The sequence below is a fragment of the Parasteatoda tepidariorum genome, chromosome 9, assembly GCF_982258835.1.
Source record: "Parasteatoda tepidariorum strain Cologne lab strain chromosome 9, Ptep-v5.0, whole genome shotgun sequence".
NCBI classification, from domain to species: domain Eukaryota; kingdom Metazoa; phylum Arthropoda; class Arachnida; order Araneae; family Theridiidae; genus Parasteatoda; species Parasteatoda tepidariorum.
The window spans coordinates 77298349-77321283 of NC_141763.1; the positions used below are offsets into that span (position 1 = coordinate 77298349).

The 22935-nt window shown below is 31.5% G+C and overlaps 3 protein-coding genes across 4 annotated transcripts in view; all 3 read right to left on the bottom strand.

The window, feature by feature from the left end:
* The window catches only part of LOC107437565 (uncharacterized), a 10501-nt gene extending 9342 nt beyond the window's left edge, over positions 1–1159 (bottom strand). Inside the window, exon 1 of the mRNA XM_016049624.4 lies at positions 507–1159. Within this exon, the coding sequence (XP_015905110.3) occupies positions 507–1050 (544 nt within the window). The 5' untranslated portion in view covers positions 1051–1159. The remainder of the gene's footprint in view (positions 1–506) is intronic.
* Positions 1160–6107: 4948 nt separating this feature from the next.
* On the bottom strand, positions 6108–12288 carry LOC107437572 (U24-ctenitoxin-Pn1a). 2 transcript variants are annotated; one of them, XM_071186432.2, is made up of 5 exons: positions 12226–12288; positions 11090–11141; positions 10238–10274; positions 8040–8264; positions 6108–6308 (listed from the first exon to the last, which is right to left on the bottom strand). In XM_071186432.2, exons 2-5 carry the CDS (start codon positions 11111–11113, stop codon positions 6157–6159), a joined length of 438 nt encoding a protein of 145 aa, XP_071042533.1. In that variant the 5' UTR covers positions 11114–11141; positions 12226–12288; the 3' UTR covers positions 6108–6156. The 2 variants fall into 2 exon arrangements, with proteins under 2 accessions (XP_071042533.1, XP_015905116.1); XM_016049630.3 differs by lacking the exon at positions 12226–12288 and adding an exon at positions 12138–12225.
* A 5391-nt stretch (positions 12289–17679) lies between these two features.
* On the bottom strand, positions 17680–22616 carry LOC107437571 (U24-ctenitoxin-Pn1a). Its single transcript, XM_016049629.4, has 4 exons — positions 22572–22616; positions 21150–21186; positions 20365–20589; positions 17680–17882 (listed from the first exon to the last, which is right to left on the bottom strand). The coding sequence occupies exons 1-4, from the start codon at positions 22596–22598 to the stop codon at positions 17731–17733; spliced, it is 441 nt and encodes a 146-aa protein (XP_015905115.1). The 5' UTR covers positions 22599–22616; the 3' UTR covers positions 17680–17730.
* Positions 22617–22935: the final 319 nt, after the last annotated feature.

Consider the following 22935-nt stretch of genomic DNA (forward strand, 5'->3'; position numbering starts at 1 on the left):
TATTCTCATGCAATTACATTAATTTGATTGGTCTAGGGGATTTTCTTCAGTCAAAGGGTCTGCATTATATTATAACTACTTTATATTAGACAAAACTCATTGATTAACTTAAAATTTTATGTTTTTGTGACTCTTTTTTTGGCAATCCTTTTCGTGTATATCAAAGGGTTAGGATGTTTTAATGATAAGCCACATTTTCAAAGTGCTCAGAATAGTTATCTTTTTTTTAAATACACCACGACTTGCATGTAGTAGTCAGTAACATATTTCTGTTTATTTTGATGTTATCTAGTGGAAGTACATGAAACTTATAAGAAACTATTTAGTTGCTATACAAAGAATTAACTTGATGAGGAAAATAATATCTCTTTAAAAAGTGTGGTTATCATTAAATTGCCTGAAGCCCTTTATATATTAAAGAGTACAATATAATTGCTAGCCCTTCTTAAGGCAAAGAATGAGATTTGATTAAAATAAAATTATTATATTTTTGAAATGCAACTTACCCTTAAAAGGCTGCCCTAAAATAGTTAAAGTTCCCTTCTTCACTTCAGCTGGTTCCCTTTGTAAGCACGGCTTTGGAGTGTAACTTGTTCTGTAAGTCGAGGCACCTTCCATTTTTCCTGGCATCTTCAATGCATCACTGCTGTCCTCGCTCTTAATCAAGCTTCTTGGCTGCCATTTCTTTGGTATGAAATCGTGCCTATAAGTAGTGCAATCAGCGAATTGAACTTTAGGTTCTTTGTATGCTTTAGGTCTCTTGGCAGTGCGTTTTGAAATTGGTTTAGGTACATAATCTTCTTTGGTGGTTGATAGTTTGACAAGAGGTTCATCTCCTTTCCACTTTGCATCGGCAGAAGGAATTATCGGCTGTTGTCTTGGTAGACAGCCAAAAGGTTTGAATCTATATTTGTGTTCGGTTATTGCTTGAAAAGCCTCTTTATCTTGGGCAAAAGGAACTTTTTCTTTCCTGTGTCCGCAGCATCGATGACGGCCACAGATGCATATTTGACAAATGCATTTTCTGATTTCACACTTCCTAATGCCCATGAGATGTTTTAATTATTGTATTGACTATTGTCAGGCAATAACTTCTCGAGGATAATTTAAATTACGTACATGGTGAAAATAATTTCAAAACAAATCTTGTTGCTATTTCATGATTTGTGGTTTCTTTATGCGTAAATATGAATGCTTTCAGCTCAATTAACCCTCGTTTTCGTTTTGATGAATGTTAAACAAAAGCAGCGCAAGAATTGACTCGTGCGCAAATTTATTTATCTTAATTTTGATTATTTTTAACTGGATAGTTAAAAGCAAGATTTACTTATTAAAGATTTGATTAACCAATGTTAATTCAATTTTAATTCACCAATTTCAACCAATGCTTGACTGAAAAAATAAACCTTCTCTCTCACAGCTTTATATTTAAGCTGACGTCTCTTTTCACTTATCTGTCCACAGGAAATCCATTAATGATGAATCAGTTACAGATACAACGAATGGTAATAATTTAAAAATAACCACGCCATTTGCTCCATATATTGATGTTTTTTGTTCTATTTTGATCGTCATTTTCTTAAAACTTTTCTCTACTACTTGAACAATAAATGAATATTCTAATGCGTGAAAATTAAAAAAAACTCTATAGAATCTGACCAACTTTTTTAAAAGCATTCTGTTTTATTTTCGATTACCTTAATTCTGAAATCTAAAATAAGTTCTGTGTGCTGTGTTTCATCTTCTACCCTCTGTATATGTAGTATAAAACTTCTCCAAAATGTAAGTATGGTTAGTCTATGTAAAGAACTCCCCTAGACATTCGTCTGAAATAGTGGCGGTGACTTTAGTTACGTGGTTTAACTATTAGTAAGTAGGTCATTATTTCAGACAGGTTATAGCTCTGATCGGCGCGAGAAAGGGAATTAGTGGAGAAAGAAGCTCTCCTCTTTGAAATGCACTATTTCTTGTTTTCATAGCAGCAGACGGCCTTAAACTTCGTAGCGAGGGGAGTTCTTTCTATAAACAAACTGTATTATTGGATAAGATGTTTACGTATTGGCAATGAAAATTAAGTAATAGTGTGGGAGAAGAAATACATATTGTTAATAGCAGAATTTATCGCTAACTGAATGTGACCAATCAAGTGTTGGGTAAGTTCTCTCAAATCGTCCCAGAGTTCATAGGGTTTTTACGAGTAGTTATTCTTTATTCATTCCACAATTGATTTTATTCTTCATAATGTTTTTACTTTTAACGTGTCAGTTCTAAATGGCGATGGTTATATTTAAGTCATTTTGAATTGATTATAAAAGAAAAACTTAAAGTGTGTGTGCTCCATTAAGCTGCCATTTTTCACTTACTGAAAGTGGGAGATGGTTTGAAGGGGGAAATATAAACATTACTGTTAAGACAAATGAAGCATTATTTTATTTTTTTACTTTAAATTGAATAACACCAAATGACCCCCAAATTAGACTCAATCAATGCAGAGGCGATACTTTCTTGATAAAAGGGGTGAATTTTTCTGATGATGAGGTATAATTTGAATTCAAGTGTAAATTTTGTATATACATATTTTTTTTAAAGAATTTTGTTATGTTCATGGAAATAATTTTGTTGATTTGAAACACTGAAACATGCGGGATTTAGCGTCGTTGTTAGTTTTCCCATGATAGTTATAACGAAAGTATGAACTACTTGATTGAAGTTCAATCTATTTAAAATTCTGGAAGAGGTAATGAAAAATTTATGTACCATTCCCCTAGTTTTATTTTCATTAGTATATATTTTTTCCAAATATCACTCATTCCAACGTATTTAAAGCCGTAATAAGACAGTGCTTAAAATTAATTATTACTGTAATGCCTGCAGCGACAGATACAAAAAAAAATAACTGTGACTGTAATATTTGCCTTAACTCTTTCAAATTAAAGCAATCTATTAACGACAGAATGACTCTAAAGATTTTTGATTCCAATAAAAGCAGGCGGTGTGACAAACTTTAGGAAAGTGTCAAGGATATGACAACGTTTAAAGTATATTGCGTCTCGTTGTGATTTTAAGGATAGCCAATAGTTAGTGAGTGAGTTTATAATTTTCTTTTATTAATTTTAATCAAGTTCGAATTTTTTTAATCGTTTGGTTAATTGTTTTATTTTATGCTTGTTTGCTTATTCTTTTAAAAGTGTGAAAGTGAAGGAAAACAAAGTAGATTTTTTCCGTAGCACTTAAAAAAAATTGAGATTTGATTTAAATATTTTAATTTTGAATATTCTCGTTCTCTATCTATTTCTATGTTGAGTATAATGCATATTTATATGCATGTGCAGCGATATTAATCTTTTTGAAATAGAAGGCTAAATACTGATAAATGTTACTGCTAAGTTACTTCATAAATGATTTTTGGTAAATTATCCAAAAAGTAGTCATTTTTTCTACTTTTAAAGTAGAACTTATCACATAAAAAATATTAATGAAAAAGAAATAAACAGGATTATGTAAAAAGAAAAATGAGTGAAAATGATCTATGAATAGTTGAGTGTTTACTTTTCAAAATGTTTTTAATATCAACTAAGTTACTAGGTTTTTCGTATTCGAATGAATAAGCAAAAAAATCTAAATTATCGCGCGGATATTCATCGGAAAAGAATTGCATGTTACTATCTGTTTTTGGAACCGATTAAAACTATGTATAAAAATTGAAAACCGAATTAAAGTCAGAGTTTTAAGAAAGCATTAATGAAATTTTAATAAGTATTGGATCAACTTCTCGCCAGATGGCGATGGATTTTGGTCACCAGATGACGGTACAGAACTGTACGCATCAGAACTGGCAACATAATACACTGGTTATCATAAATTAAGGAAAAATCACAAAAATAGCGATAACTCTTTCAAAAGTAAGCCAAACCGTGCAAAATTTGCATATGTTGTCCACTAAGAGTAGCTGAGTAAAATTGCAATATGCAAATTAGTGGCGCTGCACTCGGCTTACGTCATCTGCCTGGAGCATAAAAGTCCAAGTTTGAGAGAAAGCACACAAATTTTACTGTGATTGCGACATTGAAAATCTGAGATAGCCAATTCGTAATAATGACCTCTAGGCATCATTTGCCTGAAGAACTACGATGGAGAGCCATCGGGAGACTAGAGGCAGGGCAGAGTCAATCAGAAGTGGCCAGATGGCTAAATGTGAGTCCATCTGTGGTTCATAGACTTTGGAGGCAATTTCAAACCACAGATTCGGCATCTAGGAGGTTCAGTCAAGGACGGCCAACTGTTACGACCAGTGCCGATGACCGATATTTGACACTAAGTGCACGCAGGAATAGAACCGCTACTCCGACACATCTTAGATCCTCTCTTGCTGCAGCCACCGGAAGGTTGGTGTCAACGTCAACTGTGCGCAGAAGGCTCCACGAAGGTGGTCTGTATGCGAGACGACCAGCCATTTGCGTGCCGCTCACATCACGCCATAGGAGAGACCGTTTGCAGTGGGCCCGACAACATGTCCACTGGACGTCAGATCAATGGAGGCCTGTTCTCTTTACGGATGAGTCCAGGTTTAGTCTAGAAAGTGACAGTAGACGTTATTTGATATGGAGAGAACCTGGGACCCGTTATCATCCATCAAACATCCGTGAAAGAGATGCATACGGAAGAGGCAGTGTCTGTGTTTGGGGAGGCATATCCTTAGGAGGGCGCACATACCTCCATGTCTTTCCAAGGGGAACCGTGAATGCTCAGGTTTATCGAGACAACATCCTTGATGCTTATGTGCGCCCATATGCCGGGGCAATTGGTGATTGCTTCCTGTTACAGGACGATAATGCAAGACCACACAGAGCTCGCATTGTTGATGATTATCTTCAACAGGAAACAATTACTCGCATGGAGTGGCCAGCTCGATCCCCGGACTTGAATCCTATCGAGCACGTTTGGGATGCTCTAGGGAGGCGTGTATCTGCCATCAATCCGCCCCCTCAGACCCTTGCCACGCTTGCAACTGCTTTACAAGAGCAATGGCTCTCACTTCCTATTGAACTGATAGACCGCATAATTGAAAGCATCACACATCGCTGTTTGTGCTGTATTGCTTCTAGAGGCAATCATATTCCATATTAAAGGTACTTTTTCTATTGCAAACCGATACTTCCAATTTGTTTATTTTATACATGTGCTAATTTCTATACTACTATTAATGTCTGATAATTTCTTTTTATGTTGTTTAATACCTTACTATGTGTTGTATATTGTGGGTAAGTTTCATAAAATTCCATGTGTAATTTCTTGAGTTATCGCGATTTTTGTGAATTTTCCTTAATTTATGATAACCAGTGTATTTTATAATCAGATCTGATAACACCATAATTGGGTATAATATGAAAAAAACACAACTACTTCGATTTAGTAGGAACAACATATGACGCAATGCTAAACGAACGGAATTTAGTTGTTGTTTATTTAGTTATTGTTATTAGTAGTTGTTGTTATTTGTTTTAGTTGTTGTTGTTTATTTAGTTGTATTTAGTTTCAATAACTTTTCTTTATAATGCAATAAAATCTGGCGAGCAGCTATTTAAACGATCGAACACTTCGTTTGTTTATTTGTGGCTTGAAGTTAGGCTCGCAGAAAATGCCGTTCATGGGTTAAATTTAGTAGGAACAACACAACCTGTGACGTAGGCTATATTATACCCAATTAAAAACAAGTATTCCGGCTTATTTCATTATGGTGTTGCCTGATCTGATTACAGCTCTAGTGCGACGTAAATGAACTACAACTACAACAACAACAACAACAACTGATCTGATTATGCAATATTATGCTGCCAGGTCTGATTTTAATAGAGATAAGTTTTTTAGCAGTTCGGTGCTGCCATCTGGTGACCAGAGTCCATTGCCATCGGGCAAAAAAATTGATCCACTACAAAAGTATACAATCCTAAAGCGTGAAAGATTGTGATATGATAAAACATAGTATTGTATTGTATTATACTTCGGAAAAAAGGAAAAAAAAAACGTCAGAGTATTAGTTCTCGACATCACCTTTCAATCTAATTTACAAAGTTTTAAGGAAAAAACTAAGAGTAAAAAGACTGTCATGAAACGAATCACATTTATTGAACGGAGAATTGGACAAAATCAATATTCTTAGCAATCAAGACCCTTTCCTTCGTGCTTGATGTCTCCAACTTGCTTGCCGTTTTTATCAACGCACCAGCAACTGTTGTTGTAGTCGTAGCATTGCTTAGGATTCCAACTACCGTCATCCTGGCACTGAGGAAGGTAAGGGTTTTCGTGGTCTAGAAATAAACACAAGTATTTTTATTTATTGATGTAATAGTAGACCCTTTCAATCGTGATTATAAATCGATTGAAACTCTGTATACTGCCGTGCAATAGGAAAATCGATGTAAGTGGCAAAAAAATCAAAATTAAGATTTTTAAATCTTTGGCATTTTTGAATAATTACAAAAAAATTACTTTTCGGAATTCTATTTCAATGTTCAGCAATATTAGCAATAGAAAAAAAAATAGTTATCAACCTACTTTTCGCGAAATCTATCGTGAAACACTTTGTAGTAGTATTTCAATTGTACGGCAATATAGCTCAAACATCGTAAGAAGATGATTAACCTTTGTAGAGTTCATCGAAGGGAAAGTGCCATTGTGATGAAGAATAATCACTTTAACTACAAACTTCTATAAATATTTGGCCTTCAATAGGCTTCTTGTGAGCGAACAATGATTAATTCTGTAGATGTCTTGTAAGCCCTCAATGCTCATTTAAACTAGCTGATTAAAGAAGCACATTTCTCAAATGTAAGTCTTTCGTTAGCTCCAAAAATGAAAAATTTTTGCAGATAAAAAAAATTACAAGCATACAAGTAGGTTACATACAGGGTAATCCGAAATCATCCTCTTTTCATGCATTATTCGAATTTTTGTCATAAAAGAGAAGTAATAAAATTGCATGCATTATGGATCATAAGTTAAAAGTATGAAGGAGAAAAGAAAGTTAAATCAATGACGGACACAATACCTCTGCGAGATCATTGCGATTCATTGCACCATCGAGTCACACTTTGCTTTACAATGGTTTTAACGTTTTTTTTGTTTTTTTTTTGTTTTTAAAATATTCATATATATTTACCATTACAGTCATGAAGACCCTTCTTTGTTCAAATAATTATGTTTTGGCTAAAATTTGATATGCTACCAAACAATAAGTATTAGTTTGAATAGTTGAATTGCACAAATACTTTTTTATACATATAGTGCAAAGTAAATGATGTGATTCATTTCAAATTTGAGTCATAAATATTTAATTTTTTATAATCCTTGTCGAAAAAGTATACATTTTATCCCCATCGCAACCGGTAGGATGGAAAAAGCGCTTACACAGGCCCGCATATCCGAGTGTATTCGTGCTAAAGAGTAAGTATGTGTGCTAGTGCTATTTGTAATGCGAGAGTTCCGTATTGAGATCACGACACTGTGATCATAGACAACTAGAATCAGAAACTGGGTTAAGGGTCGCAAACTCTTATATAAGCGGTCTGAAAAATAAAATTAGACAAATTATAATAAAAGAAGGCGAGCTTACAAAACAACAGAATATGTTTTATTCCCAGAGAACATAGAGAAAAGTTGAAAGTCAATTATTAGTATCACCTCAAAGATGCAATTTAATTTCTGTGTTTGATATCCATCATCCACCATTGTTATTCGTTAGATTTCGATTGCGTTTTTGTTTATTCTCGTTTAAATGCTAAATTTAGAGTCTTAATGTGCATATCTTTTTTGAATTATACTATAAAAATATATCTAATGGCAGTCTTTACGAAATTTTCAGTACTGTGTGACTGCAATAGATACTTTTATTTTTAAATTTTTAAATTTCACATGTTCTAGCTCAAATAGTTCAGTCTTCATAGAATTTTAATTGAATTTACTATAATTTACTAAGTTTCCGTGCAAGAAGGAGATTCAGTTGCTTTATAAAATAGCAAGTTTTACATTAAAAAACTTACTGCTGTCAATCTTGCGCTGCTTTTCCAAGAAGCATCCACATTCTTTAAGATTGGACAAGTTAGGGCTGGCAGGACGTCCATCTTTAGTATAGCAGACGCAGAAAGTGCTGTCCTTGTAGCACTGCAGTTCCTCGTAGTCACCATTTTCTTTGCACTTAGGAATAAGCTTCATAATAGTTTCATGCTTTAGAGCTTCCTCTCGGCGCTTCTCACATTCGCTTTGAGCTATGAAAAAAAGGGATTCAACCAAGGAAATAAAATTACCTAAAACAGACAGTTTTCTATATCGCTTCAGTAAAATAATTTTCAAGAAAATTGGAAACCTATAAGCGACATCGTGGGTAAATCGTGGCATAAAACCCAATAAGGTTCCACACGCGCGTGACGACTCTTTGAGGCATCCAATTATGTCTGATTTAAATCACATCGTTAGGCCTAATCACCTATTCTTCTTCTCGAGTTGCTATGTAGTACCCAATAGTGAAAAACTCCTTTTCAAATCCTAGTTGTGCTCGTGGCAAAAGCTTTTTTTGCACAAGGTGCTACGGAATTCGGTCATCAAATTCAGAGGGAGGATAAAAGGTTGCAAGAGAAAACTTGCCATGAACGTGATTTGTGACCGACCGTTCTAAGCTGAGCTTTATCTTCGTCTTGATGTGCTTTATAATGCCTCTGAATTTGACGACCGAATTTTGTTGTTGTTCATTTACGTCGCACTATAGCTGCACAATGGGCTATTGGCGATGGTTTGGGAAACATCCTTGAGGATGATCCGAAGACATGCCATCGCAATTTTGATCCTCTGCGGAGGGGATGGCAGCCCCGCCTCCCGCTCTGCAGAGGATGGTAGCCCGACGACCTGCACGCGAAGTCGAGCACTTTACTGTAGAACACAGTTTAACGAGGACCCATACCGCACACCCTCGGTCCCTACGCAGGCTGATCCAAGTGGTCACCCACCCGCACACTAACCGCAGCCAGTGATGACTGACTTCGGTGATCTGCTGGGAACCGTGTCTTAACGATCAGTCCACTGCGGGACGACCGAATTTTGGAACATCCTGCATGCTTTTCAACATTAAAAAAGAGTACAAAAAATTTTGCCGTTACATATCAGAGATCTCGTGAATTTAGAATTCAAATTAAACGAGTGTTAATTTATATACTACTGTCGGTGGATAAAGAACGAGTACATTTTTCTTAAAAATAATTTTTGATCACTTTTTCATAAAATCTAATAATCTCTAAATGGATACATCTTATGAAAAGATTTAAATGAAAGAGAAAAGTTATGAATCGAGTTTGGAAGAATTTCGTTTATATCTGAAAATAGGGTGCAATGCGTTTATCTGACGTAATGAAACCACATATACCTAATGAGTGGATTAATTATTTCGTTAGTCTAGTTTGAATAATTTTGCCGAAGAGAAGAATTAGTGTTTTTTGGATAGATAATATCTACAAATATTTCTCTTATTTGGCACCATACACTCTGGTATTTCTCTATCTATCTGTAACACTATGGTTATTTATTTTGCTTGGCTGTCTTAAGAAATTATTTTTGTAATGTTTAAAAAATTAGTCATGCGTTAAGTATTTATTTAGTTGCATTTGTTAGGTTGCCTTAAATAATTATTTTGTTAATAATAAAAAATTAGTTATGCGTTAAGTATTTATTTAGTTGTATCCTGTTAAATTGTCTTAAGTAATAATGAAAGTAGTGTTGAATAGTTGAGAATTATTTAGAATACGTTAATTATTTATTTAGAATGATTTTGCATTTCAATGGAATTAAAAACTTAGCTACGAAGTAATTATTTATATTTTTCTCTGAACCTTTCTAAAACAGCTCTAGAAATAGAAAACATAAATTGTGCAATGGCGGCACATTCTGCCATACTAATTATTTGTGACAGAAATAGTTAAAAAAGAAATCAAATTATATCCACCCGGGCAACAGCTAGACGGAGAAAAATGTCATTACTATATAGTTTAAAACTAATTAAGCTGTTGGGATTGGAGAAGGAGTTGAAGAATTCGAATACAGTTGTGCTGTGTATTCGGTTTGGCTATCATTAAAACTTATAAGTTGTACAAGATAGTTTTAATAGGCGATAGTTAAGAAATATTTTTTGATGTAAACAGAACCTTGCAACATATTATGGATAGATATTTTCATTAAAACTGCGACTACTTACATCTAGCCAAAGCAGCACAAACTACCATCGAGGCAACCTATGTATAAAGTAATTGAAATTAAATTAATTCCAAAATTTTCCATAAAAATTGTTTAGAATTATTAAAATTATTACTTTTCTTGAGAAAATAGATTAGATAATCTAGATTTTACAATATAATAATTGCACACATAAAATACGACTATTTTATATGTAGAACGTTTTAAGAAATAGTAATTTATAATCAAATTTACTTTAAAACTACAGTCTGCATGCTGCATGATTTAAGAACATTTGCTTTTTCGGAACTATTCATAATATGTTTACTTAAATTGTATAAGAGACATTGCTAGATAGTTCGAGAACGATTCTAAATAAGTTATTCACAAAAGTGATTTGAAGTAAATTTTAGAGTTGTTAAAAAACTTTGAACTTAACCCTAGTAAACACATATATATAGAATTTAAGCAAAATATTGAAGTGCTTTTACTGAAATATAAAACAACGATTCGCTTTTAAACCTAATAACAGTTTTATTTTATAACTAACAGCAGCTTTTAAGATTATAATTTCTTATAGCTGTGTAATATAAAAGCAATATAATTTTAAAATCAAATAAAAAATCAACTTGATAAGAATATTATTCGCTACAATTATTATATTCAATAGGAATATTACAACTTAACTAGAATATTCTAGTTTATTCGTATATTATTGCCCTATAAGAATGCTGCTGGCTTATAAGAATTTTAAAGTATCTTAAGAACAATAAGAATATTTCAATTAAATCTATTACTGCAACCAATAAGAATATTAAGCCTAATCAGAAATCAGCAGAGCCAGTAATATGTGTTATTAGAATAATATACTTACAGCTATCAAAAGAGCGTATTTCATATTGGATGCAGGAGATTTTGCCACGTTCCTAAAATTAGACAGGGAGATGAAATATTAAATGCACATGAATTAATTTTTCAAAAATAATAACTATAAGTTGTGGTTAATTAATTATTGAAATATAAATTATAAATTAATGAAAATCATGATTGATAAAAAGTTTTAAAACATATTAAATTGGGTTAAATGAATTTGAAATTCAAAGTTCTTAAGTTTTTTTTAAAGTTTTAGTAACTATATTTGTAATACTAATTCCTTTATCGTGCTTGTATTTTGAGCTGATCTTTAGTTTACAAGATTTAAATAAAATTTAATACATTTTAATACATTAGGTAGAATTTAATTCATATTCGGTAGATTACAATACAAAATTTAATACATTAGGTAGAATATTTTTTTACGAATGATTTTGAAAATTTTAAATATCTTTAAAGAATTTTAATATTTAATTTTATGTAACTATAAACTGTATCTGAAAAAATAGTGTCGTTTTCTATTTCATTTCTGTATTTTTCTTTAATCTCATTTAATCTAATATTACTAAATTTTTAAAAAAAATCATGTTATGAGATTTTATTTACTTATTTATTTATTTATTTGTTCTTATTTTAATTCAGAAAATTTAGAATTTAAATTTTTCTTAAATATAAATTTTTTAAACTAAAAATTTTTTCCGAAATTTAAAAAATATTTTAAATTTTTTTCATATTTTTGAGTGATATATTTAAATATTTAAAGCACTAATTTAATAATTGTAAATTCCAAACTTGAGATTGTTTTCGAAATAGAAATTATAAAATTAAAATTCTGCAACATGATGCATAATTTTTATTTTTAAAAGCATATATTCAATTTTTGTCATTGTATTGTATAGAAAATAACACATTTATGTTTTATTTATATTAAACTTTTTTGAAGTTTTGAAAAATTTTGATTGGTAATTTTAGTTTTCATTATACAATTATTTAGATACTATTTAGCAACTTTACTTTGTAAAATATTATTATGTAAAATAGTAAACTACCATGCAATATAAAATATTAATACATGAAATAAATTATTTAATTAAAATAATGTTTTGCAAATATATAACAAATATCAAATTCACTCACCCTTCAGAAGTTAGGAATAATGGTGTCGTGAATTAACCCTTTGTGAATATATAATCAGTTATAACATTTGTTAGAATTCCCACGCCAAGTGAATTCTCAGAACAAACGCCAAGACGATAAAATTACCATGGAAAAAAAAACTAATATTACTACTATAAGTTAAACAGATGTCCAGGCATTTTTGTTTTGAAATCAGGTACTATCTTCAAACTTCAAATATGTTTCAAAACGCATTTAAAGTTTGATATGAAGTTTGATACACAGTTGAATGATATAAAGTTTGTGATTATGAAACAATAGATTGCAAGTATTTGAAACTATTTATGTTTAATGTCTTTTCAACCTTTCAAACAAAAGAAGAATTATCTGCAAAAAATTTAATATGTTTAAATGAATCCTCAATGTAGCTTTTATATTTTCTAAATTTTGGAACTATTTTTGTTTAGTGTAAAAAAATTCCAAAGAGTTTATCTCTGAGAAAAACTTTTGCCATAAAAAATAAGCAAAAAATGCTAAAACCATTTTTTTAAATTTCTTTCCGATAGCAGAGGGTGACAGTGTAACAATAAAGAAAACGAAAGGAAGGTTTAAAAAAAAGGAAAAGTTATTTCCTCATTATTTATCTCTTCTCTTCCAAATAGAGAGATTTTGCAAAGCGTTACTGTTTCCTCTAACGTCAACACTACCTGAACTACACAGAGCATGCGTGAAAATTTCCCTACAAATCACCGTGTCGCTAAAGTGCAGAACATAAGGCTTGTGTTAAGGTTAACGTTAGACAAACTCTATGTAATTCTCGCTCTAATGTTTGTCATTGATTGAAATTACAAAAAACATAGAGTTATTGTTGAGAATGTGGTGGCCATCTATAGGAAAAAGGAAACAATAATAAGAACACAATGGCTCATACGCCAGGTCAGTGAGGAGTATTTGCATGGCTAAACTGTGTAGTTCTGTGAATATTCGAAACTATGCCAACTGGCGTGGTCAGTCTGAGATGATGTTTTGTTGAAGAATTTTCCAGCTCTTGTCAGAAGAAATTGTCATTGACTCTGTATGAAATTTTGTAGAAACTTTCTTTTTATAATTCGTTTTTGCGTTTTGAAGCAAATGGGAAACCGGTGTCCTTTTTAGTATATTTTTTACTGGCGCTCTTAGATCTGAATAACCGCAAATAAGTGCGAATTTGAAAGAAATATGGCTAGGATTTGAGCCGTGTTTGAAAGATTTCACCTTTAACTCAGAAAAAGAAACCAGTGTTCCATGCTGTATTTCGTTGCTTGAAATGCTACATATAATATTTTCCCTTTATTTTGACCTAAACTAATGCAAAATAATGAAAAAAATGTGAGAATATGTCTCATAAAAGTTCTGCAACAAAGGGTAAATGCTGAAAAGAGGCCGGGGTTATTGTGGATTTGTTGCATATAACTTTCAGGTTGATTCGTATGCACTCTAAATTCCCATAATTCCATAGCGGCTTAGAGTCCACTGGAAGGCGACACTTTTACCTTAATGATGCAATTTACAGATAGAGTTTCGACATTTTAAGTTATCACCACAGGCTATCTAAAAATTCAATTTAACACAGAGTAGCTTTTATGTCAGAAAGAATAACAAAATTTGCTAATGTATCAAGAAAATGGGACAATATTTACCTCATTTTATAACAGACGAATTTTGTATATGTTACTTGGGCAATTATTTTGAGAAGGTTCGCAAACAACCGGACAGTTCGTATGTTGGAAACCACCTGCCGGACACATTTAAGGGTTGAGAAAAATGGGATCCTACGCACGTCATTTTATAAAGATGAACAAAACTAATGAGGCGAACTTTTCGATTTTTCTCCTGGAAAACGTTCATTCTTTTGTAATTAAAATGAATAAAAACTAAAGAAAAAAACATTAATAATTTTCATAAAATACTTCAGTTTTCTTTTCAATCGGAAAAGTATATTTTCAACTAAATAAGTAAAAAAATTGAAGAGGAGATATTGATTAAAATGAAATTGAAATGAAATAATAAAGAATTATTTAATAATGTAAACTAAAATACGTTTTTCATTACAGTCTGAATTGTGACTTATTTGCTTGAAAAAGAAAATAGTGTAATTTAAAATTAATGATTAAATGTTTTAATATTTAACCTAGCACTTTATATCTCAAAACTTCGTTTTGCAAATGAAAATACTAATACATTGGAATACATCATTTTGAGCAAGCAAAAATAATAAAAAGATTATTATAAAATTAAAAATTTGTTGAAAGATGGGTTTATTGCATTTCCACAACATTATGCAAAATGTCAAAAATTAAATGTTGCATCTTTGCAACATTTTGAAAATTGACACTAAGATATCAGTATTCAAAAGAGATGTTGCAAGAGTCTGTGAAGGCTATACTGACATCACGTCCCAAGGGCGGAAACTTTTTCTTCGCAAGTACGTGCAGGCAGGTAAAAATGGTTGGCTATTTTAATCATGGTAACAGGTGACAAAGGTGCACAAAATGGGATCCTACCTATGTCGTTTTATAAAAGCTGAATTCTCTATATGCTATTTGGTTAAATAGTTTAAGATCGTTTTCCAAGTAGCCAGACAGTTCGTATGATGTAAACCTCCTACAGAATACCTTAAAAGGTTAAGAGAATGGGATCCTACTTACGTCAGTTTATAAAAGCTGAATTATGCATATGTTACTTGGGAAACTATTTTAAGATCGTTCCCAAGTGTCCCCATTCGCATGATGGAAATGCAGGACACCCTTAAAGATTAAGAAATTAGGACAATACTTATGCCATTTCATAAAAGATTGGGAAATATATTAAAATAGTTGCCCAAATGATATATACGAAATTTAACATTTTTAAAATAAAGTAAGTAGGGTCCTAGTTTGTGCATCTTGACCACCTGTTACCTGCTTGAACAAGTCTATGTTAATGATAGCCAGCCTTTCTTTTTTGCCTGTACTTGCATAGAAAAAAAAATTCCAGCCTTTATTGATGATAAAGATTGATATTGATTGATTGATATGGATGATATTGATGATTGTGATGATAAAGATTATCTCAAATATAGATGAATTAAGTATTTCTTACTATATCACCAACTGTCTGAGATTTTTAATTTTTATTTTTCCTTTTTATGTGAGATAAAATCGGATTAGCTACAATCAAAAATACACTCCGTGAAAATGAGTTTGTCCCACAACTTCACTCGGGAGTTACATTACATATTCCTTTGAGTTAAAAAAATTTTAATTAATAAGAAAATTTTTATTATAACAAATTCATTACCCTAACAGCGGCAAGTGTTAAGTAACTCGAATAATATTTATTTTCAAAGAAAATTTCTGTTTTGTTGCGAGAAATAAGATTGGTTGCGTATCAATGGCGGTTGTTGGTGAGCATTTATGAGGAATTTCAACATTAAACGGCAGATTTTTATCAAAATGCTTTGTATTTTCAGATAAGTGAAATTTCATGTAAAAATTCAACAAAGGCCTAGAAAGTGTATCCTAAATTATGTTCGTAAGAAATTTGTAAAATGGAATAAAGCTTGTTAAGGCTTTACAAGAAGCCTTTCATATGCTTTTTTCCTTTGCATGAATTAGTATCAGAGTCATTTGGTCTCATACCCTATATCAGGGGTGGCGAACCTTTATACACCAACGTGCCATTTTTTCTAAAAAATTGTTTAATGATGTCATAGACGTGCCGTCAAATAATTTTGACTTCGTGATTATTGGGAAAATAATAATACTAAATACTATCTGCTCAAAACTCTCTATTTACATCGAAAAAAAAAACATTTTGCAATGTCTCAGTTATAGGCGTAATTCAACTTAAAGTAACATCAGTGTGACTTCTGTTGCTGCAGATTAGATGACAAATAACTTATATTAGGTTGTAAGATGTTAGTTTAAGCAAGACTGTTAATTTTTTTTGCTAGTTACTTATTGTTAACTTGTTTTCTATGGTTATTAATTGTTTTTTTAGCATTAATTGTTAATTTTTTTTATTAATAGTTGTTTATTATTTTGTTTGTTTTTGTGAATTTTAATTTAACTGTTACATATGCTTCATAATGTAATAACATTTGTGTAATAACAATTCATAGTGCAATAACAATTGCGATCGGTGGGGTGCCCAAATTATTGTGTCACGTGCCATAAATGGCACGCGTGCCATTGGTTCGCCATCCCTTCCCTATATAGTTCGATGATCCCTTTTTTAATTACTTTTAAAGCTTGCATCTGAAACGAAAGTCGCTTCTAGCACTGGTATATTGAAGTAATATATGGAGTTTTCAGTTAGTCTATAAGATCTAAGCTCTTTGTAGCGTCTGGATGATTTTATGATTTTAGATTATTATAGGAGGATTTTATGGAGATTCTACCAGAGTTGTGAAGGTTACGCTGAAATACCGCACTACACACTTTATTAACACTGCGCATCGCTGTATACCTAGAAAGACTGATAGGGTCCAGTATGGCCCCTTCCCAAATAGTTTGTCTGTAGATCAATTATATGTCCAAATTATATATCCAACAAAATATAATCATAATTAATTTGACAAAAACATATAGACTTGATCAATGAAATTCTATGGTATTTTATTCAATTTTGATTAAACGGAAAACAAATTTTTCGGTTATACGTATACGCTAGCTTCTTTGTTAATTATGTTTCCTTTTCGCTGCGATTAATAATTATAGATATATTAAAATATTCTTTCTTCTTAAGAGTCGGAAGCTAGGGAACCGTAAAAATACTTAAGAATATCTAACACCGAAAACTGCCTAGGGTTAAGGGATACATACTAATATGCCTAAGGGGCCGATATGCTTCTTAGGATTAGATATTTTGGTCCATCTTGGAATTCGTTCTCTACAAATTTATTCAATTTAAATTTTAGTGTATTAGTGTAATAAAATAAAAAGTGGGTTCAAGTAATATAACTTAAGGGCTGTCATAAACTGAAAGCATTACTGTAATAAATAAAAAAATAAATTGGATAGCCTGACTAGCATAGTTTTATTTGTAATTTCATAATGATATAGACTTTTGTAATTTCAAAAGAGTGGATCCTAATAATCCGGATTTATGGTATCTTCTGAAAACACAGAGTTGTCAGGGATTTTCTTGTCATTTATACTCATTGTAAATAAGCTCCATTAGATTATGTGATTTTCCTACACTCCTAATTTTTCTCTTCTCCGTTGCCATGGTTTGGCAAATCTTGTATTTTCCTCCACGATAGTACGTTTCAGTAAGAAATTGGAATAGACAGGTGTGGATAAAAAAACAAGATATTCCATAACAATGACAACGAACAGGGTTCTATGTGGAGAGTGGGGAAATTACATAACCTTGAGACGGTTGGCCTTTTTACAGTGGTTGGCACAGCAGCATAGATGGAATTTTGAAAATGAGATTAACCAGGTCTTCATAAACAGTTTGTTAAGATTTTATTAATCAGATAATTGGACAAAATTGATTTTCTTAGCAGTCAAGACCCTTTCCTTCGTGCTTGATGTCTCCGACTTGTTTGCCGTTCTTGTCAACACACCAGCAACTGTTGTTGAAGTCCCAGCATTGTTTTGGTGTCCAGCTACCGTTATTTTCACACTGAGGAATGAAAGCGTTGTCGTGGTCTAAAATTAAAATGACATAAGAAGTTTAATTTTTTGGTGAAGTTAATGTCCTTTAACCTCAAGTGACCTGAGTTTTGAACTGCAGGAAATGGGATATTCACTCAGAAATGTGTAGCTTAGAAGAAAGTAAATTCATAAATGAGATAAAATGCTTGAAAAATTCAATTCTTATTTTCTGTATTTAGTTTTTTTTAATTGCTACATGAACAATAAATTTTAATTTTTAGCAATTTTTGCATAATGTAGGATTTTTTTCACATTAAACAAAATCCACTTGGACTGAAATAATAATATATGCCACAAAACTGAAATAAAAATATACTTTAATCGGATTTCTCTCCCTTTTTTATAATTTTTTAATAAGAAACTCCAATCGAAGAGACACCACATTAGGTGGGAACCACATTAGGTGGGCCAACGTCACTCTCACAGTGAGGACAGATAGGACAGAGAAGGAAAGAACATCAATGCCTTGCCTGGCATTCGAACCCAGAACCTTTCTGATGCAAGGACAGTTCCCTGCCCCCTACACATGCCGGTCGGCTAATTTTTTTTATATTAATAACCATTATCTCTCCAAACAGCAATAATACTGCTAGGCGTCATTTTCATAGATCTACTTTTTCTTGAAAAGATAAAATAACTTGTAGAAAGAATATTTCATTTCTATTTTTTTTTTCGGAAAACATTAACTTTCTGTGATACCAGTTGTGATACCAGTTTGAAAACCACAACTGTCTGCTCATCATAATTCATCATAAAACCACAACTTTCATGACGAGCTTTGTTTTTAAATAAAATTTTTTGAAATTTTCGTTTGTCACAAGTTATTTCGCATAAGAACACGTACCCCCGCTAAACTGTTCCCGTACCCCTGAGGGTACGCGTACCACACTTTGGGAAACACTGATGGAAATACCGAGGAAATGTATGTGGCATGAAATGTGGAAGTGGCACTGAACTAGACCAAGTATATATTTCGGACATTTACCAAAGCGACTATGTGACAGTCAACATTTACCGGTCGAAGTCAACAAACACAGATTTCGGTCATTAACAGTAACATATACACATTAAAAGTGAGCTTTGGCTCATTTTTGAAAACTGGGGTCTAACAAGAATTTCGCAAACCTTAGAAATGGCTTGATGGTATTTAGTGATCAGTCACAATATTTTCAGAGTTTGCATTTTTACAGTCATTTTTTCCCTACTAATGTTTCCTAATCGGCACTTTATAGGCATTCGGAATTTCCACTAGCTTATTGTGCAGAAAAACAAGTTAATCAAATAGGGTTTCGTATGTTTGAAGGAAGTAAGAAAGCATGTAAAATTTTAATCAGAGTCTAAAAGTTTCTTTCAGCAAACGAGTCTGAGTCCATGTCAGGTTCAGGATGAGGCGATCTTGTCTCTATTATCCTAGCTATAGCTTTTTGGTTAAGATTCTTTGTAGTGGTACCGATATAACAGTTGGTTTTAAAAGCAGGTATGTTATAACTAAGGCCCGGATTTTTATGACATTTGCATTTTTTTCATTTTTGGACATTTTTTGACCTTTAGAGCATTTTTTGAGATTTATAGAGCATTTTCTTTAAATTTTGTGGCGTATTTTGCATTTTAAAGCATTTTTTAAATTTTTTGTTAATTTTTTTCTAATTTTTATTATTTTTTATAATTACACTGGCATCCAAACAATGAAGAAAATCTTTAGGATATTAAAAGGTGAAGCAACATCTTTTCAAATTGAAGAAGAATTGTCAGTAAGTGTAACCGTCCTTTAGTACGCACCAATAACATCAGTAGACGTTGAAACAAGCTTCTCCTGGTATAAAAATTTGCTTTCAGACAAGAGACGCTCGTTTACATTTTAAAATATTGAAAAAAATTTAATAATCCACTGTAATTCTGATATTTAGTAATATTATGAGATGGAAGTTGTTATATTCATTTAATTTTCTATACAAAATGAAAATGTTTTGGAGTCAATATATTTTCCTTTTTTGTGTTATTTTAGGATATAAAACATATTTTTCAAACTTTAATGAACGTAGAAGAAGTATTGCATTGCTTTATATTTTTTGAAACGACTCATAATAATTTTAAAGAGTAAAACATTGTTTTAGTTCAATATTTTTACTTCTATTTAAGTCATGTCATAAGGCATTTTTTAGCGCAATTTTCGCATTTTAAGGGCATTTTTTGCAGTTAAGGGCATTTTTTGCACTTTTTAAGGGCATTAATTGAGATTTTTTAGGTCATCAAAATCCGGGCTCTAGTTACAACTATGCAGTCATTTAAGATTTTTTTAAGATTTTTTTTTATGAATTATGAATGTTTATTTAAATTATTTATGCATAGTGGTGGTCAAAATGATAGTTAAAAACACTTTGTCAAACAGTGATAAAGATATCTAGCGAAAATCAAAAGATTCGGCAGCTAATTAGCATGTAGATTAAAAATTAACCATATTGAAATAATAGCTTACTGCTGTCAATCTTGCGCTTCCTTTCCAAGAAGCATCCACACTCCGTGAGCTTGGACAAAATTGGACTAGCAGGATGTCCTTTTTTGTCGTAGCAGACGCAGAACTTGCTGTCTTTGTAGCATTGCAGTTCCTCGTAGTCACCATTATCTTTGCACTTAGGGATGAGCTTCATGATGGTCTCATGCTTCAGAGCTTCCTCTCGGCGCTTCTCACATTCGCTTTGACCTTAAAAAAAATAGAACAATAATCACAATGGCACATAAAATAATATTAAAACATAAATAAAGTGTAAGGCTTGCCATTTTTTAGTATTATCCCTTATTTGGCTATATTTGTGTAAAATAGTACCATTTGATATTGTTTGTTTTGCATCATAGCATGCTTGCGAAGTCTTCCGAATTCCTTTGTTGCTTATTTCATTGAAATTTAAATTGAAAGAACGCATTATATTGTAAATACTATTAGTATAACAATATTAGATGGAGCTCTTTTTCAAGTTTAGGCGTGAAAAGAAGTCGAAAGTAGTATCCCGGAAGTCTTATGATGAATTTTAACCCCTAGCGCCATCTGAGCTTAGCTTTACACAGTCAACCATCCATTAACAGTTTTCCTGTATAGGCCAGCAATATTCGAAAATAAAAGTCAAATGAAGAATTTGATTGATAAATATTTTCGTTAATGCAAACTTTAAAAGAAATTGAAAATTAATATATGTTTTTACGTAAAGTTTAATTGCTTAATGCATTAGAAAGTATTTTCTTAGAATTAAAACAAGGACTACATACCTCTAGCCAAAGCAGCACAAACAACCACTGAGGCTACCTGTAAAACAATTATGTAAAATTAGTGATTATGTTTCAATAAAATAGTTTTTTATTTATTTTTATTTTGGAGTGTGTTTCGCACAGAAATCTATGAATATATTATGCTTATTTGAAATAATTCATGAATATAAGAATATATTTGAAATAAATTATGAATTATATTATGAATATAATTTATGAATATACTCGAAAAATCATGAATATGCAAGGCATTTGCAAAATAATTTCTGAATATACGAAGAGTGCTCGAAAACGAGAATGTGATTAAGTGTAACTTGAAATCTTCATTTTTTAATGTATATTTTGTGATGCAGAATTAAAATATTTTATATATAATATAATAAATTTTAAGGATATTCAAATGGTTTTAAGTAGTTCATATTTTAGTTGCAACAAATGTGAATGTTTAAACATTCATAATACTAACACGAAGTTGAACCATGTTTAGGTTGTGGTAAATTTAAATGTTTAATACAGCCCGAAATTGAGCCATATTTAGGTTGTAGGAAATTTAAATGTTTAATACAGCCCGAAGTTGAACCAAGTTTAGGTTGCGGAGAACTTAAATGCTGTCGTGGTTTAACATGCACCGAAATTCTCAATTATGTAGGTACGGAGGAAAGATGCGCAACTTCAAGAACATAATTTTTAATTAAAATATTTTGCAAATTTAAAACTCTAATACTTTGACCATCAGAATAATAAAACCGAGGTCATGGTCATATCTAATAGAACAAAATTTATTAAAATGATTTATCTAGAATATAATTAAAAACAAGTTTTAGCTTTTTAAATGATTATTGACTGTTGAATTAAAAAGTTCTTAATGTGAAAAATTAAACAAACAGCAGAAAAACAAAGACTTGATTTAAAATTCAGTTCTATCGGTGCACGCCAGACTAAAATTTTTGCTCGCTACTATTTTCATGAAAAATATGAACAAGTTTTAAAATGTTAACAGATGAATAATATAAAAAAAAACTTTTGGTGTCTAAAACCATTAAAGAATGTAGAAACTGAAAAATAGTAAAACATTTATTGCAAAGTAAGAATAATATTAACTTTAAACGAGGCGTTCCTATGGTTTCGATGGTTTCAATGTCTTCCACATGTCATAAGAAATTGTCTAACTTATATTCTCAGACTCTGTAATTCTTAAGTCCAACTCTGTTGCACTAGAATATCTAGAAACTCAGTTACTTAGTGCGTAGCCCTATATATCCAGTCGTCAGCGACGAGTTAACAAATGGTAACTTAACCTCTGGTACTAGGACATATTATTTTATAACTGTACTAAAATATAATAAATTAAACACTAAAAAAAACTAATGTCAATATGATAAACATAAAATATTTAAATTCACTTAAAAAATTTATACTTACAGCAATTAAGAGAAAAAGTTTTGCCATGCTGGGTATTTGGGATTCCTACAAATATTTAGAGAAATGAATATAATATCTATAAATATGTTTGAAATAAATATTTAGTATAGAAAAGCTTATAAAAAATGGCAAACATTTCATAACAATGGAAAACTAGAAATCCAATCTTTAGGTTCAAATTCATTAAGGTTTTAATTTTTCCGTATATTTTTTATATTACTGAAAGGCAAGGGTTAAGAGGACATATCTTAAATTTGCTTAGAAATCAATGCACGTCATATATAAAGCTTATAATTCAGACAAAAAGTGCAACTTGACGTAACCCTTTATTTATGGATTTATCTTTATGGATATATCACATAAC

Bases quoted from the DNA above. Each gene is read 5' to 3' on its own strand.
- LOC107437571 (XM_016049629.4), bottom strand. From the start codon at position 22,598: ATGGCAAAACTTTTTCTCTTAATTGCT. The intron at 21,187-22,571 runs GTAAGTATAAAT...ATTGTTTTACAG, and splicing joins AACTTTTTCTCTTAATTGCT to GTAGCCTCAGTGGTTGTTTG. The intron at 20,590-21,149 runs GTATGTAGTCCT...ATTTTTTTTAAG, and splicing joins TTGTGCTGCTTTGGCTAGAG to GTCAAAGCGAATGTGAGAAG.
- LOC107437572 (XM_071186432.2), bottom strand. From the start codon at position 11,113: ATGAAATACGCTCTTTTGATAGCT. The intron at 10,275-11,089 runs GTAAGTATATTA...CTTTATACATAG, and splicing joins AATACGCTCTTTTGATAGCT to GTTGCCTCGATGGTAGTTTG. The intron at 6,309-8,039 runs GTAAGTTTTTTA...GTTTATTTCTAG, and splicing joins GCAGCGCAAGATTGACAGCA to ACCACGAAAACCCTTACCTT.